The sequence below is a fragment of the Corvus moneduloides genome, chromosome 8 (genome assembly GCF_009650955.1).
Source record: "Corvus moneduloides isolate bCorMon1 chromosome 8, bCorMon1.pri, whole genome shotgun sequence".
Classification (NCBI taxonomy): domain Eukaryota; kingdom Metazoa; phylum Chordata; class Aves; order Passeriformes; family Corvidae; genus Corvus; species Corvus moneduloides.
Genome location: NC_045483.1, coordinates 28,645,419 through 28,662,537, shown reverse-complemented (window position 1 = coordinate 28,662,537; position 17,119 = coordinate 28,645,419). Strand labels below are relative to the sequence as shown.

Sequence of the window (17,119 nt, the reverse complement as noted above, 5' to 3'; positions counted from 1 at the left end):
ACATCACTTGGATTTCAACTGTGCCTGTACAAAACCTCAAGCTCCACCGACCTCAAGGTCCGCTGACATCTCCAGATGAAAAACCTGCTGAAGGAAATGCTGAAGAAAACACCAGCTCAATCTCAGCCCATTGGAGCTCCTCATGTTGTCAATCCCATCCTCCTGGGAGGTAAACTGATGGCTGTGCTTCAGCTAACAGGGTCTGGCACCAGGGACCAGCACATCCCTTGAGCCCTTGGCTCACCTTGCACAAGCTCAGAAAAAAGCCTATGGCAGGCAAACAAATGAGCTGGGACTCCAAATTCCAGTGGGCAGCTCAGCCCCTTGTCACCACATGACAGCTCCCCACTGTCTCATCTATCTGCAGAGCATTTACTAAAGAACACATCAGCAAAAAAGCCCTGACTTCAGGGCAGTTGCTTCATGTGTCCAAATCTACTGGCCAGGGGTTGCAGTGGTGATGAATTCTTGCCTTCCCATCAGGAAGCCCTGTGTCACCTGTGTGACACAGAACATAGACCTACTGGAACAGACCTGAGAGACACCTACTCTGAGAGCCCTAGGGAGGGGACCACACATTTGATTTGTGTTTGGAACAGTTGCATGAGAGACCATAAGATGTCTGTCACCTTGACACGTCATATGAAAAAAGTCTGTCTGTAGTCAGAGCTCAGTAAAACAATGCTGGTCTTTAGAAAATGCATCAGCATCTTCTGAGAATGTGTTTCCTAAGGTTCCCAGAGCAGCCTCTTCAACTGACTGTCAGGACCACTTACTCAACACATTTGAGCTTCCATGAGGAAACATAGCAAAAGGAGTTGTCTTTAAATCCTGAGGTAGCAAAGACCTACAGTGGGCTGTTTATCATCTCAGCACGGCATTCAAGACGCTCAAATTGTGAAGCAACAAAACTGGCAGGGTGAAGTCAACCACCTGGGATGCTGTATGACTGAATTTTAGCAGCTAGCATTGTATTGCCAATAAAAAGGTATTACATTATATCATTTCTCTACATTTCATAAGGACCAGCTGTGACTGCAGTTGTAGTTATTTGATGCAAGTGTAACAAACAGCAGAATAGCAGCAAAGCATAACAGCCTAACAACCCTGGAACTGCAGCAATTCCCTGGTCCAACAGAAACCTGTAATGACATTAGTCAGACAGCAAGACTCCAACCTAGGGAGCAGGACGACCTGAAACTTTTGTGTTCCAGTAACCCCTGGCTGCCCAAGGTCAGCTTGTGCTTAAATGTTGGTTTAACTCAACAGCAGCAGCCTTAATGATTCAGATCTAGGCTCAGGGAATGAAGAAGTACAAGGTGTCACTGCCACTCACTCCTCTTAATCTTTTGCCACTGGTGTTCAGGTGGAGCACAGAGTATTACAATCTTTTTCCAATGGTATCCTCTGCTCTGCAGCTTTGCTTTCCCGTGTAAATTGACAAGCCAACTTCAAAGTTCTTGATTCCAGTCAATGTCAACTACAGATTCAATTTAGCCTTGTGATTTAACACCCCTTCTACATTACTCAAGAACCATTGAATTTGCTGATCCCTCCATGGGTTTGGAAATGAATTAATGTTACATGATGTACAGTCCAAACCTGTGTCCTTAGCTTAGGCTAAATCCATATTGATTTCACCTGGAATACAACTGCTCCACAATTACAGGGCTGAGCTGCATGTTGCAAATTCTTTGCTAATCAGTGGAAAATTAATTCCTATTTAATTTATGTCATAAATCCACCAAAATCCCAATGAAGCTCCCAGAAACCTGGGGGATATAATCTTCCTCACCAAAGAAACAAATAATTTTTTAAAAAATCTTGCTTTTTCAGCCAAATCCTCTAATCAGATAATTTTGAGTTAGAGAAAAATCAGTGGATAATAAAATAAAAAATAAACTTTTTTGACATGAAGGGATCACACAACACTTGATCAGATAACCCCTGCAGCTGTACTAAATCCTTCCTGACAACAACCACACCTGACTTGTCAAGCCCTTCATCCAATACATTAGACAATGCACTAAGCTGATGATAACTCAGAGGCTCTTTTCTAAATTCTGTAGCTAGTAAAATTAAGGATTTATGGTACAGTGGCCAGAGGATTACACGGATTTAATTCGTAAGTTCCTCAGTTCCTCTTTCTTGAAGTAAAATTGTAGACTTGGGGCAAATGTGAGAAAAGTTCTTGCATTATTCCCCAGTGGGAGTAAGAGCTTGACCTCTCTGGGTGGGTTCCTTTTGAACAGATGTCTAGCTACTCACTGCTGCATTTTCCTCACCTGTTTGCCAACAAAAGCTTGCTGCAAAGTTCTGCATGTCCACAACTTCAGCTACCACCATGTATGACGATATTGTGTCTAAGGAGCTAACCCCCAGAAGCCCATAATGCAATGCCTCTTTAGGTATCCTGTACTATTTCTTTTCTAAACGAGGCTGCTAGCTGTGATGTAGACTCCTAGCTGGCATTCTGGGTGTCTGGGACTCATATTCTTGTCAAGCCTCCACTACAAAATAAGAAAACAAAGGAGAACTCAGGTTAGAACTGAGCAAATATTGGAGTAAATATTCCTAAATGAGGCTGTGGAGAAATGTTCATAACTCATTAGCATTTTTATGAGCTTTTGCCAAATACTGATGCCTTCTTCAGATCATTTCAAGTGAAAATATACATCATTTTATTTATATTTTAGTTTTTTTGATTGCAGATACATTCTGAGTGCATTCATCCTGCTTTGCTAGTGGAACAAGTAAAATGTGACTTGGATAAAGCCAAGCCAGAGGGAAAGGTGAGGTTTCAATAATTGCAACAAGCAGTCATTAATTGTTTGCAGAGCGAAAATAAATTTATGAATGAAGCAGGATCTTCACTTGAAGCATCTGTGCAAAAAAGGTCATAAAATTCAAAGCATGAATTAATCCTGGTTGCATATTTAGCTGAGCCCTTTTAAAATGTAAATATAAAGAGGCACAGCTGGGATGCTCTTAATACACATCTCCTGGTCCAGACCACAGGGATTATTAAGGACCACATTGGTTTGAATATTCCCCTCTCCTGGCCTAACAGGCCTTTTCTTCTGCTATGCACAGTCCACCTCGGGACAGCATTGCTCAGAAAATGGTGCATTTGCAGCTGCTTATGTTTCACAGTACAAACTCATGTTTCACTGTGCTAAAATTTTCCTTCTCAATAAAAATTAAAACCAGCTCCTGCAAACAGACATCACATTCTATCTGTATCAGAACACTTTATGAAGTATGTAGAGAAGTAGATGCTTGGGATCTCTTTAAGAAGTAGGGGTGAGGATTTCATTTGCCTACTTCTCTTCCTTCAGCATTAAGGACAACTTTCTGGCCTTATTAAGATCAGAGAAAACTTTTTAAAGGCTTTCGACAGACCAGGAATCCACATTATTCCTTCTTTTCATTGTCAAAATAAAATGTTTGCAAAGGTTATGGAAAACAACTCGTCTCTGAGGAATTATAAAATCACATTTTTAAAGGTTCTTCCCTTTTTCTTTGTCTTATTAGACAAAGAGCAGCTAAATAACCAAATGTCAAGGTTTGCATGAGACTATCTTAATGGTGACTGAATGATTCTTCAAATACTTTAAAAAAAACCAAGATAAAATTCAGAAACCCTTGAAAAGATTAGTTTGTCACTGCACACTGTAAAACTGCTATGAATACTAAGATTTCCAGAAGTGAAGGTTTTGGATGGCTTTATGTGACAAGACAACCTTTCAGAATTTGTGAATTCTATAAACCTAATCTTTTTGTTTCCTTTATTGTTCTTCTGGGAAATTCAGTAGCATAGCATATGTTACTGAAAACTAACAAGCTAAATGGAAAAAAGTTTAAACAGCAATAAAGCCAGAAAAAATAAATCCTAAAAGTTACAGTGTTTTGCTCCATTGTCAGCTCCACATTCTCCTTTATTTTTAGTTCTGTGCTTCTCATTAAATATCAGTAATTTGTTGAAATTTCTTTTTTGCACTTAATATACAAAATTTAGTTAATATTATAAATATGTCACATCTCAGCCATTTCATGCCAGTTCAGCTTCACTTCTCTTCTATGGCTGTGCTGGAGACAAGTATATGCTTGTGTTGCCAGAAGAAGATAAAATATTTTTCCTTTGCTGGCTTCATAATTCTATTTTCAATATTAATGTTGTACTCCAAATAGATCAGTTGAAGAAATTAATCAGTGAAGGAAAGAAACGTGTAAGGAAAAATTAATTACACACCCAGGCTTAACCTCTGCAGGCTTGAGGAAAACAGCTCACCAACCACTGCTCCTGGTCAGGAAATTCTCTTATTCATAAATACCAAGTGAAATGTCACCGTCCCCCAACGAGTTTGAGTTCTGGAAGGGCTTTTGAAGGGCAGGTTTCTGATATGTCCCAAACACTCAATTGTGAGCAACAGGTTCAGTGGCCTATGACTGACTGCACGAACACACCCTGGCTTGGAGTGGATTTGCAGGATGCTCAACAGAATGATCTGAAAATAACTAAACCTGCATGGCCACACCTACAAGAAACTCTCTTTCAAGTCTGGCCTTATCACACAGAGAGAAATTAGAGCAAGATACAAATGCAAACAGCATGATTTACAGAGTAATCAATATTTTTTTTTCTAGCTTATTTTCTGTGCCTCTTGACAGTGGGTTCTAATAAAATCCCATGGGCAGTCATATTGAAAGAATATGGAACTAAATGGGACGTCTGGAGTCAGTTAACGCGGTCAAATTCAAGGGTGTTGGAAAAGAGGAACTCGCTGATGTTTTCAAGAAATTGCCTACATCACCCTAAACACAATTAATTAAAAGGTAACACTGCTCAGCTGACAGGCTTGCAACACTGGGGATTTTCCAGGGGAAAAATTTTTTGAGAAAAATATTTTTATTAAAGACACCTTTAATAAAAGATGCAGCATCTGGTTTTTTGCTTGTGATTTCTCTGAGCTTATCACAGAGCTCAAGAGAAGCCACTTGAAGACGTAAAAATGCTACAAGATGATGAAACAGTTCCAGCAAGGCAAAAAGGAAGATAAATGCCCAAACTGGAAAGTCTAATATCTGCAGAAATGTGATGCTAAAACTATGCCAAAACTGTGATAAGTTGCATCTGCATCCAGCACATGCAAATAAAAGCACACTAGACTAGAGAAGAAAAAGATAGATGGCCCTGACCCCAGAAGGACTCAACTTTCAGAAATGTAGCCAACGTGGGCAGACAGGCTCACACAGGGAGGGAATATCTTGAATATGTCAATACCTCCCAGTCAGGTGCCAAGAATGAAAAGCCTGTTAAAGTAGTTCTCAGTAAGACTCAGGAGACATGCAGGAAACAATGCTGTTAAGGTAATATAGCCTTAATCATCAATCAGGGCACGTTTCTGGTTTGTTTGTTTGTTTCCTGTCCTGGGTGACAATATGAAGGATTATCTTTCGGTGAGAGAATGAAACCAAGACACAAATGCTAATATTAGATTTTCATTCTGTACAAGAACTATTTAAAAAAATGTGGTAATTTTGTGATTAGGGCTGGCCTTCAAAATTTGAGACAAACACAGTGTCAGACACTTGCTCTTCTGCCCTTGACCAGGAAACATGCTAGTTTCTCTCCCACTCCTATAAAAGTCCTCTTGACTCATATATGTTGTGTTCATAATGACATGGTCAGAGGTCATGCGACACAAGTGCTGGAAGTCACACCTGTACCCAGTTAGAGAGAAAGGAACACTGAGGCACTTCCATGCACAGATAGACATACTGCAAAACTGAAAAATAAGGCAGAGAAATAAAACTGAAACAGCAAAGTTTCCATGCTCAGGTACCCACAAACTATTCTCCTCCTACTCAGCATCAAAACCCACAGCTCCACCAAGCAACCACCTTCAGTCTTTGAGGTTTAAGACATCGTGAACTCAAACATTTGCTTGTTAAGGAGAAATAAAGCAGCAGCAGCTCTGCTTATGTACAGTTGTTTAGGATTATTTTGAAATCCTGTATTCACCCAGGGTCACTATCATTACTTTCAGTTATAGCCACCGCATATGCAAAGCTGTAATTTTAATTTATTCCAGGAGGCTCTGACAGACTGGCAAAACCAGGCATAATTGGCTTGCTCAAGAAGAAAAAGCAGTGATGGTATATGTAATAGATGTGCTGCAAAACAATGACAGTAGAGTATGGTGTTACATTAATACAAATAACCCCTTTTTAATATGTGTGTGACACTCATTATTCCAGAGATTCTGCAGCCGACAATGCAGTGAAATGCAGAGAGACGTGTAAACAGATGCAGTGATGATCTATGTCTGCTGTCATTAATTTAACACAGGTAACTGACCCAGTCAAATGGCACTTAATGTTACATAAAATTTGCTGAGTGGTTTCTGAGTGTGCTCTGCTCGAAGCTGGTTTGACCATAACAGAATCTTATTAGAAATATGCAGGGATGCACCTCAAGAGTCTACTTGAAAAACTGCTTTTAGAAATAGGCCCAATCCTGCAATCAAGCTTCTGCTCTTATAAGTGGAAGCTCTACCATGTATTTTAAATCAGCAATTAGCTAAATTATTGTCCATAAACCAGCTGCTAGAAGAATGCACTGAGACTGACATCAGGTGAGGTCCAGTTGGCTGTTACCTGATTGAAAGAATAAAAGAAATGAAAGTTTTGCAGTATGTTAATTTCACTCAATGTGGAATCATCTGCAAAGAAACAAAACATAAAAACTGTGTACAAGAGGCCACCTTATTCACTAGGTGATGCCCTCCTTCACCAGAGAGCAGAAATTCCTTTATGAAGAGACAGTAACACTCTTTTTCCTTCTAAGTAAACCTGAAAAAAAAGTAAGATATTACAGAATACTGCGAAGTTGATGTTAATGTGATAGAAAATTGTTTCAAATACACTGCCAAAGTTTATTTCCAGCTACCCACAGAAAGAAAATAGATGCAAATGAATTATTACTAAAAGCCTAGACACCAAACAAGAAACAGTGACTTGCTACAGAACTAGTGCAAGTAGCAAGAACCTTCATGAAGAAGTTCACATCTTCCCATGCGCCTGTTGCGCACCTTACCCAGGTTGGATTTATCTAACCTGGAATCACATCTAACCAGGGGTCTAATTCTGACATGTCCCACGGGTCCTGCCTGTGAGCCTTGCTAGGAATGCTCCAGACAGTTACCTCCCCAGCAGGCCAGTGAAGCTGACAATGCACACCACTTCAAACCAGCCAAACCTCTCTGTCTTATTTATTGTCTTCAGCTGCATCCCCGTCTCTGGCACTGTGTGAATAAATACACAGGACACAGTCCTGATGGGAGAAGAACCACACATGAGGTGACAGCAGGTCTCTCCACAGTGTCTTGCTGTGATCTGCTCCCACATTCACCACCATCCATTAACTAAGTGCAATCACAGAGATCACAGTCTAGTCCTCACAATTCACACCAGACCTGCCAGGAAAGAGGCTGTGATAGCATTTTCATTTCTTTCTTAGTATGAAAGGGGGCATTCAGCCTCATGCTGAGATATTCAAGGTTTAAAATCCTTACCAACCTTGGTTCACCAGCTGGTAACCCAACTACAAAGAGAATGAGTGAGCGGTTCACATGGTTCAGATGTTTCCACAGTTTTCATGAGGTTAAAAATAAGAGAATGCAAAGAAACATTTCTCAACACAAGCAGCAAAATGCAGTACAGAATGAGTGCTGGTTGATGAGCATGCCAATGTCTCTGCAAAGGAACTTGGGAGAAAGGAGAACTTGCAACCAGAGAAACCTCTACTGTGTACACACTACAGACTGCAGTTACAGGCATTTCCAACAACACAGAGGTCAGGAGCAAGGGGAGTTCCAGGGGAAGGTAAAGATGAGGAGAAAACTAACAGGGATTCATCTGTGCAGGCATTTTCAACAGGAAACCAATTATCTGTATATTTATTATAAATTCTCACCATGCTTCTGAGGCCCAGCCTCACATCATTGGCCATCTCCAGATGGAAAGGGAAAGGAAGATGTGGGGAGAAAAAAAAAAGGATCAAGATAGTGAGGCTAATAATGTAATTAATATTTCACTCTTTTCAGCAAATATATACTTATTATTTCTTATTATATCTGAAATAGCATTGCAACAAAGGAGGATGGCCCTCAAGAGGGTGGTGTTTTAAGAATTTGACATCATCTAAAGTTACACTGTGAGGTGACAGATTACTCTTTCATGAAGGAAAAATTAAATTCATGAAGGTTCTATTCCAAAGCTCACTAAAACTTAATGGCTTCTTTACATTGCTTTACACAGTTTTTAAACCAAAATTATAATCTAGTCCATAAGGGATGTAATTTTTCACTCTAGTGAGCCCAAATCAGAGCAATGCTATCCTTTAACACTACTGAATTACTCTACTGGAGCATCAGGCATAACAGATTGCTCCACACCCTCCTTCTTCACTGCTCCTGTCTAGTCACATCCAAATCTCAAAAGTTCCCATTTTTTCCTATTATGCCAGGAGTAAAAGAGAGTTGGCACAGGAGACAAAGAATTGCTTCTACAACCTGTTTGATGCCCAGTGTTAGCTGACTTACACAGCCTCTTGTCTCCACTCCAGCTATGGGAAAGTCTTACTAAATCCTTACTCCTGACTATTAGGCACATTTTTTTAAATTAGAAAATGAATTTTGAAAAGGTTTCTGCGCTTCCATTCAGGGTTGTATTTTGGAAACTACCCAAGCTCCTATTTTGACATAAGACAAGACATGACCAGCCAAACCATTAAAATAGCTCAGCATAAAAATCTGGACACCAGTTTCCCAAAAGATAACTCTTGCATACTGAATAATTCTGAAGATACAATACTTCTTATGTTGAGTGAGTTTGAGTAGCTCTTTTCTATACATGTGCCTAAAAATATGTGTCTGGAATTATGGAAAATCATAACCAAGCCATTGATTAATTAAAAAAAAAAAATATTTTCCACAGTATTGGAATCTGTGATTCCTTAATATTTTGCTGATATTGACCACAAGTTATTTCAGGTACTATAAAATTATTTAAATTCAATTGGCAAAAAGGTTTATAAATTGCATGGTAATATTATTGCATTATAAGGTCAATCTTCAGCAAATAACTTCAATGCACAATTAACTCCCAGTTTCTGCTTCATACATGTTGGTTTCAAAGCAACTGAAGTTTGATCCTTGCCACTAAAAAGAATGGAAATGTTTTGGTGCTCTGGGTGAGATCAGAATACACCTCTTATTTAATTTTATGTACATGCTTAAATGCTTAGTCAGATCAACACCTAAGGCATTTTACAAACCACAAAAATGCAAAAGAAATTTGAGAAAAAGTCACATTTTATGCTTCTTTTTTTTATTTTAAACTTTTACTGATTTTGTTATTTTACACCCCCTTCAAAAAGTCAACTTTAAAATACCGCCGTAGGCTGAGATAAGACATACAAAAATTAGCTCTGTAAACATTGTGTGAAGAATCTAAAAGAATCTGACACATTAAGGCTCCAATTCAGTAAAATACATAAGCTCATGCCAAGCTCATGAGTAGCCACAGAAGTTCTCTGGGATAGGCAATGTAATGCAAATTAAGCAAGTACTTACACTCATCACCAAACTGAAACTTTAAACAGGTTATTTCTTTTTGATCTCCCTGCATGGCAACATTCATTTTTTAAGCTTATTTCTGTTGAATAATTTTCTTCCCCCCCCCCCCAGGTTCATGCCAGATAAATCCAGATTATATCCCTAAGGATCCCATTAGCAGGGTTTTCTTACATGACAGAGAAAAACTAAACCAAACATAAAAATCCCTTCCTTGCAGTTAGGGAAATATGCTGGTACAAAACTCAATTGCTTCACCACTGCTTTGGGTAGAAAAGCCTGGGCACAGTGACATAAATCACATGGATGACATGTCACTTTTAAATCCATTACAGCCTTGACCAAAATCTATGGTGATCAATAGCAAGAGCTGACTGATTTCATTCGATTCTGGATGTGCACCCTGCCAGGGACCAGGAATTACAGAATTTCTGCTTTACTATAGGCACCTCCAAAGAGAAAATCTTGTTTCTTCACTCACATAAAAAGCCAACATGGAGTTTGTTAAGATGCCCTTCCAGCTATTATCAGTTCTGTACAAGGTAATTTATATATTATATATTATATCTTCCTTTTTTTGTTTTTCCTTTGACCAATTCTTCCAGCTTATACTTTATCATCAAACAACATTAAACTTTGCATTCTGGGATGACTGATTCCTAACACCACTTTGCTGATTTAAAAATGCTAGTTAAATGAAGTTTCTCAGCTTATTACATTCAAAGCTGGTTGAAACAATTTCTAGATGGCATTAAAATGCATTATTTTGCCAATGCTTGCATGATTTATTTTCCCCAAAAACACCTTTATTTATTCTTAGAAAAGTAGAATACAATACAGTGGTACAAACAAATGATAATTTATATGCAACTGAGCAAAAAATGTACAAGGATTTCAGACATGTCATTAAAATACAGAAAAAAAAATTTAAAATAAAAACAAGATAAAATATAGAGAACATGCAATGAAGGGAAAATAAAATATCGGTTTGATGATCTCGTGTTTCCTTTCACTCTCAAAAGGAACCATCCTGGGGCAAATCAAATTGTCAGATAAAAAGGTAACACCACAAAGGACACAAGGTCAATGAAGTGACAAGGAAAAAGACAAGGAAAGTGAAAATAATGGTGAAAGCAAGAGACTCTTTAACAATCAAAACCAACACTGCTGACACCATGCTGAAGGTACAGAAGCCTCAATTGCCATGGAATAGTATCTGGCTGGAGAGCTGAAGTGAGATGAACACAGTGCAAACCACAATTCTTAGCAGTGAAAAATTTGGATCCATTGGACTCTTGTCTGCCAGCTCCTATTTCCATTTGTAAGGTACACTGGGATTCCTGCTCTTCTAATACCAGAAAAGAGTCTTAGTGGGTAACTTTCACGACTGCTAAAGCTGGAAGGATGGATTTTTGAGGTAGGCTGGGTAGGGACATCAGTGGACATAGAAACAGGGGAGTTTAAGGCAGATCACAAGAGGCTGCCCCGGCCAGAGATACAGGGCTCCTTTCTTTCATCTTGCATACTGCCAAAATACTTGTGACAATTTTTAGAGCAATTTTGCTACCTCCCACTATCTCGTGGAGCTCACAGAGTCTAGACTTTCTGAGATTCAAGACATCATTAAGCTTGGAGTAGCAGGATATAGGAATTACAAGGCGCTGTTCTAGAACACAAGACCATTCGCACTCTGGACAGTACCTGAAATGCTGCCCCCTTTTAATAATTTAAAAATAAAAAGGACAGAAAAGTGAGAAGAGTCTATTGAATAAAATGATTTTGTAGAAGTATGAGAAAGCAAAGAAATCACAAACTAAGCTGTGAAGACTGTGATTGTTAATGAATTATAAATTTGACACAAGTTATGAGACAATGACCAGTAGCAACTCAGAAGGTGGAAAACTATGCTATGCCTTAATCAATAAAACCCCCAAATCTTCTAGCACTACAGAATTCCAAACACACAGTGACCGGTTTCTGAAACACTCACATTGCTAGGAATAGCACAGCTGGTTTGGAAAAAAAAGATTTCTGATTAATCATATCTATTATCTGTGCAATGAAAGAATCAAACCAAGAATTCTTGAGGTCATTCTAACACTGTCTTTCAAGAGCTATATTAAATATAAGCGAACCAATATCATCTCTTGTGAGAGATGCAACAAGTATCAGTTCCCAGAAAAGAAAAAATCATCCTGTATAAGTGACTAATTTTGTTTAACATGGGGCTGCCCGTTAATTTTTTTTTTTTATTGACTAATCTCATGCACAGTGAAAAAGACGAGAGTTTAACTTTCCTTCCATGAATAGGAGGATATTTTATCTTTGCTTACAAGTTTCCATTGTTTTGTAGTATGTGGATGAACTAGGAATGCTTTGTAATGGTTCTGAAGAGATCTCAGAAGTAATAATCTTCAGAGGAATAGCACATCACACAAAGACACAGCTGATAAAGCACAGAGGATGCTGGGGAGCCCATTGCAGGAAGCAGCCACGCTGGTTCATAACGACAACAAAGATGTGAAAACTGCCTTTCATTCCTTCAAAGGGGATAAAAGATACCAACAATCTGATGATGTGGCAAAACCCTTGGCTGTTAAATGATCCAAATTACATTATGGCTTACTGATCTTGTGAAATAAATGCATAGAACTCATACAAAAAGTTACAGAAATTCAGAGGCAATTGTCAAAAGTTCAATATTTTTATGGTACCAGGTTTTAATAACTTTAGCTGATTGCTCAGTCATTTAAAAGGGATGTAAAGTGACTCCATGTAAAAAGACTCCATAATAAATACTAATTTATCACAACTCTCTAATTTTCTGAAGCTTATCAAAGTCAAAAGATTAGGTATCAGTATTTCAGGCTGAGTAGCAGCTGTGTAAATTCCAGATTTTAACACACAGAGACAGATGTATGAGCTGCCTAAATTTCACTGTGTGTATCATATGGCTGGGAACTAACAATGACGAGAGGGTGATTATAAATTCCAGAATATCTTTTTGGAAAAAGATGGCCTAGTGTAAGTTTTTCTGAATTAGAAAGTAATAAGGCAATTTTAACATTACCAGATATTTTCCAGCGTGAAGAGATTGCAAACTTGAGCCCTAATAGAAGAATGTGGCATGATGTTGCAGCAGTACATTTTTTTCTGATGCTGGAGCTAATCTTTCTTTTGTTAATCTGATCTGATAAGGATTAAATGAAGAATTAATAGGGGTAACATTAAGATTTGTACAGCAGAACTTATTAGAAACATTTTTACGAATCTCCTTCAAATAGAATAAAAATATCTTGTATCAACATCCTGAAAAAGATCAACCCAACCTTCACTGTTCTAGCAAGAAATTTCACTATTCTTTAAATGATACAATTGTGAACCAATGGCAACATGGAAAATAAAGGGAATTCATCTTTCCTGGAGGTTTGTCTTAATGAATTGACTTAGTGCATAGGAACAATACTATTTTTTTTTTTAATTTTGTGGGGTAGAGTTCCTTCATATGCAAAAAATGTAAAAAAATATTCTAATTGGAAGCAGTCTCCCCCTGACATAACTCTTCCTATGAACTCTCTACAAATGCAGATCAGGTTAATACAAAGTCCAGGTTACATTGTCAGGTTTCAAAAGACAGGCTTCCTGTTCCTCCCAGGTGCATGGTTAACACTAAATTCCTCACACTCACTGTAATTAAGATCTGTGATTTATACCATGCAGACATCCGAGTCATTGGACATCAGTGTATTGGCTCTGCCTAACCTCCACAAAAGCCTAAGGAATACAAAGTGGAAAAAGAAAAGACAACAAACTGGCAAAATCCACCACCTTAATGTCAGCTGAAAACATTTCTCCAATGCCAATGAAGGCAGTGCACATTCCTCTGGCCACAGACTTCACAGACCCTTGACATATAAAAGAAGAGTCTCTAAAAAAAGCTTTTTCTCTCTCGCCACCAAGCAGCACGCCACCCAGCCCTGTCATAAATCTGCCATAGTAGTTGTGCATTCATTGTCCCACATTTCTCTTTTTTTTTGAGTTGGCAATTGTTGACATGACACAACCAACTAAGTGGGTCATGCCAAACAGAGAATGCTACACAAGGGCTTCACAAGTCAGGACAACTCCTCGTTCAATTCTGGTTCCACCATAATTTTTTCCAAGGGATTTATAAAGCTCCTGACAGGGTGAGGGGCACAGAAGCCAAATGTTGCCACCTTCTCTTTGCCTCACGGGCAACACCGAAATCTAATCTTAGACTGCAAGAAAATCAGCCTTTTCTGTGACTATCCACAAGCTCTGCTTCACAGAAGAAAGCAGTTGGGAGACATTCCAGTTCCCACAATTTTTAGGTGATATCACAACGCTTGTGTTTTGCCAAAGCCTTCCCAAAAGCAGAAGAAAATCAGCGGCATGACTTGAGTTTGCAGCTGCTATTGAACTAATGACTTGGCTGGAGTAGCAGATGCAGCTAAGAGGCAGATTTTAATGGTCTGTGTATGCTACTCGCACTGAAGCTCTGTCATTCTGGCTCTTGCTGTAGAAATGCTGGGTAACACACAGTGCTAGAAATGAGATATCCTGAATACACTCCTCCTGGACATCAAATCCTCCTTGTGCTTTTGGTCCCCTATGCCAGGCTCAGCCACTGCTCCTGGCTCAAGCAGAGTGCGAGCACCCAGGGCTCCACACTCCCCTCAGCCCTGGATCCTGTTCTTTCCACAATTTTGAAACTTGGTTCTTCTAAACACGTCAAAAACCTTCAACCTATATTCACCATCTCTTTTGAAACTTGGTTTCCTACCTTAATTGCAGTAGCTATCAGATATCCCACTTCAATCCCTCCTCACTGGTAGCACATAAATAAAATGTCTGGCCACTAATCTGCCAGGATATACTGCTACATTCGTTTACCAATTTAGTTGAGTGGATGTTGTGGTCACTGTGACCAGAGCCCCCAACCCCTGGTCTGCAGTGGGGCCGGAGCAATGTGGCCATGTGGCCACTGGCCTAGGCAGAGGGTTCCTGAGGATCCTGCCTGTCCCTGGCTCTGGGCAGCAGCCACCCTTGCCTCGGGCTGCTCTGATCGATCCAAAGGTGCCTCTAGCTGCCTGTCTGTCATTGCACCCAGCTGTCCCTTTCAGGGGACCCCTCATTCCATCCCATCCTGCCTGGCATACCCTCCGTACATCTTCCTCCTGCTGGCTCAGCCCGGCCCGGCCCCGCCCCGTGCCCTCTCACTGGGAACATGCACTTCCTCGTTCAACCTTTACACCTGCTCATGCCAGGGCTCCCACTGACTCTGCTCCCCCTCTCCTGGCAGCACCCCCGTCACTGATCTTTCTGGAACCTGTCCGTGCTCTGTACCTGAGTTTAATTTGCCTCTAACCCAGCCTAGTTGTGCTCCAAGGGCAGGCCCAGCCCCATACACAGCGATCTCCCCAAGCACAGCTCTACCATGGGGGTAACTTCAGATTCCTTTAAAACACAGAAGGTCAAAAGTATTCTATTTTTGTCAAAGAAACTGCAAAAGAGCACTACAGATGTACAGAGCTACCTTGATCACTGTATGGAAAGGGGAGGAGGAGGAGGATGGGAAAGGGAGAAAAGATGGGATGGGGTAGGCACAGGTATGCAATAATCCTTCTTACAGTTATTAAAAAAAGAAATGAAGGGGACAGGTGAAAAAGAAAATATTTAAACTCAGGAAGACAGAGCCTTTTTCAGTAACGGAAACTCCTTGCAATAAAAGAGTGGATTACTTCACCTTAGCTATATGAAACTGCCTTTAGGTCGTGTTCTCATCTCACTCTACAAAGATACACAAAGGCAAGTCCCTGAGCGTAGAGAGGGGAACACCACCTAGTATGGCCAGGTAAGTGCTTGTGCACACAGCATGAGGACACTTTGGAAAGCATCTCTGCCCTTGCCCAGCAGGATTTCACACCTACTGCTGGGCTTTAGGCCTTCGCAACGCTAGCATGGGAGCACCTTTGGGGTTACAGCAGGAGCAACTTCTACAAGGCAGAAGGGCAAAATGGTTATGGAACCGTTTGGGTTGGAAGGGACCTTGAAGATCCCCAATTCCAACCTCTCTCTCATGGGAAGGGACATCATCCACTAGACCAGGTTGCCAATTGGCCAAAATTGCTTACAGGTGACAGGTATGTCAATCAGTCTAGTGCTCCTGCAACTTGAGAAACAGAGATTAGAAGTGATGGGCTATGTACTATTTTCCAACTGTAGTGCAGCTCACTGCTATTATTTGCTTGTAAGAAACATCTATTCTAAGATGATGAAAGCACCTACGAACACCTCAGTGTCTCCAAAATTACAAGAGGTTAGTTTGTTAAACATTTAATCTACTTAAACAAATACAGACTTCATGCAAGACAGATCTGAGTATAGACTGATAATTCTATCTTAGCATTGCTAACTATCACTGGCTGCTGTGCATGGAAACTCCAAACCCAAGAAATTCTCAGATATAATTTCCTAGATAAAACATGTTATATGAAGGTCAGCTTCCTCAGAGGCTCCTACTTTTAGACATAAAACTGACTTTAAAAGAAAGGAAGCATTTAAACAGTGTCATGGCAATATGGCTTATTCAATTATTAACTAGCTGATTTATTTTTAATTACTCATGTACCTCTTCAAACTCAGCCTAGGTCAGCCATGAAGGAGAGCAGCTACCAGATGTCTGGCAGCTGCAGAGCCTGCACAGGATGGACATGGATCTCCCAGCCAGTGGATGGGGGCTCAGATCAGAGAAAACATCACCACAGATGGCACAGCCGGGTGCCCGTGACTGGCCCCCCGTCACTCGCAGCAGAGTGGCCGAGGGCGTGTTTCTGAACCACTCTCTTACCCCTAAAGGTGGTCTCTCCAGGTCAGGGTTGAGGCACATTGGTGGGGCAATGAGGGGAAGTTTGCACTGCTGCTGCCCATGCTGTATCTGCTCTACAAATAAATAGAGGACTTTAGTCTCCAGGGCTGTCAGTTTGGCACCTTCCATGTGCACAAAAGACACTTTCGTTTGTTTGCTTTTATTTTCTTAGAAACAACCACCCAAACAGTTATATGCAAAGCTTAGTATGGCAAATCAAAATAAATCAAATTTATTGCATGAGAGCACCTAAAATCCCACAACTTCCACTTGCTCTCTCTTTCTTTTGTGTTTTCTACTTTTAATTGTGATAAGAATAAAAGTTATGGACCTCTTTCGGTGTTTCTTGATGACAACGGTTGCTGTTCCACCACAACTCCAATGCTGCCACCAAGCAAGCAAGAAGAAGGCCTATTGCTAAAATGCAGAAAACGCCTGCAAAACTGTGCAGCTTGAGTGCCTTCCCATCTGTCTGTGCATTGGTATGGCTATTCAGGTCACAACGTCCCATCCGTGGCCACCACTTCTGTTTAAGAACATCCAAATCTCCACTTTCTTGCAACTCTAGGATCCTGCAGAAGTTTCAAAAGAC

The 17,119-nt window shown here is 40.1% G+C and overlaps 1 protein-coding gene across 7 annotated transcripts in view; it reads right to left on the bottom strand.

Annotated features, from left to right (window-relative positions):
* GRID1 (glutamate ionotropic receptor delta type subunit 1) overlaps positions 1–17,119 on the bottom strand; it is a 500,801-nt gene that overhangs the window by 5,248 nt on the left and 478,434 nt on the right. Inside the window, exons 15-17 of one of the 7 annotated variants that reach the window (XM_032115777.1) lie at positions 16,859–17,099; positions 16,510–16,596; positions 7,979–8,014 (exon numbers count right to left, since the gene is read on the bottom strand). In XM_032115777.1, coding sequence (XP_031971668.1) covers positions 7,979–8,014; positions 16,510–16,596; positions 16,859–17,099 — 364 coding nt within the window. Of the gene's footprint in view, positions 1–7,978; positions 8,015–16,416; positions 16,602–16,858; positions 17,100–17,119 lie in introns of those variants that run through there. The other 6 variants (XM_032115783.1, XM_032115779.1, XM_032115780.1 and 3 more) reach the window with 6 other exon arrangements.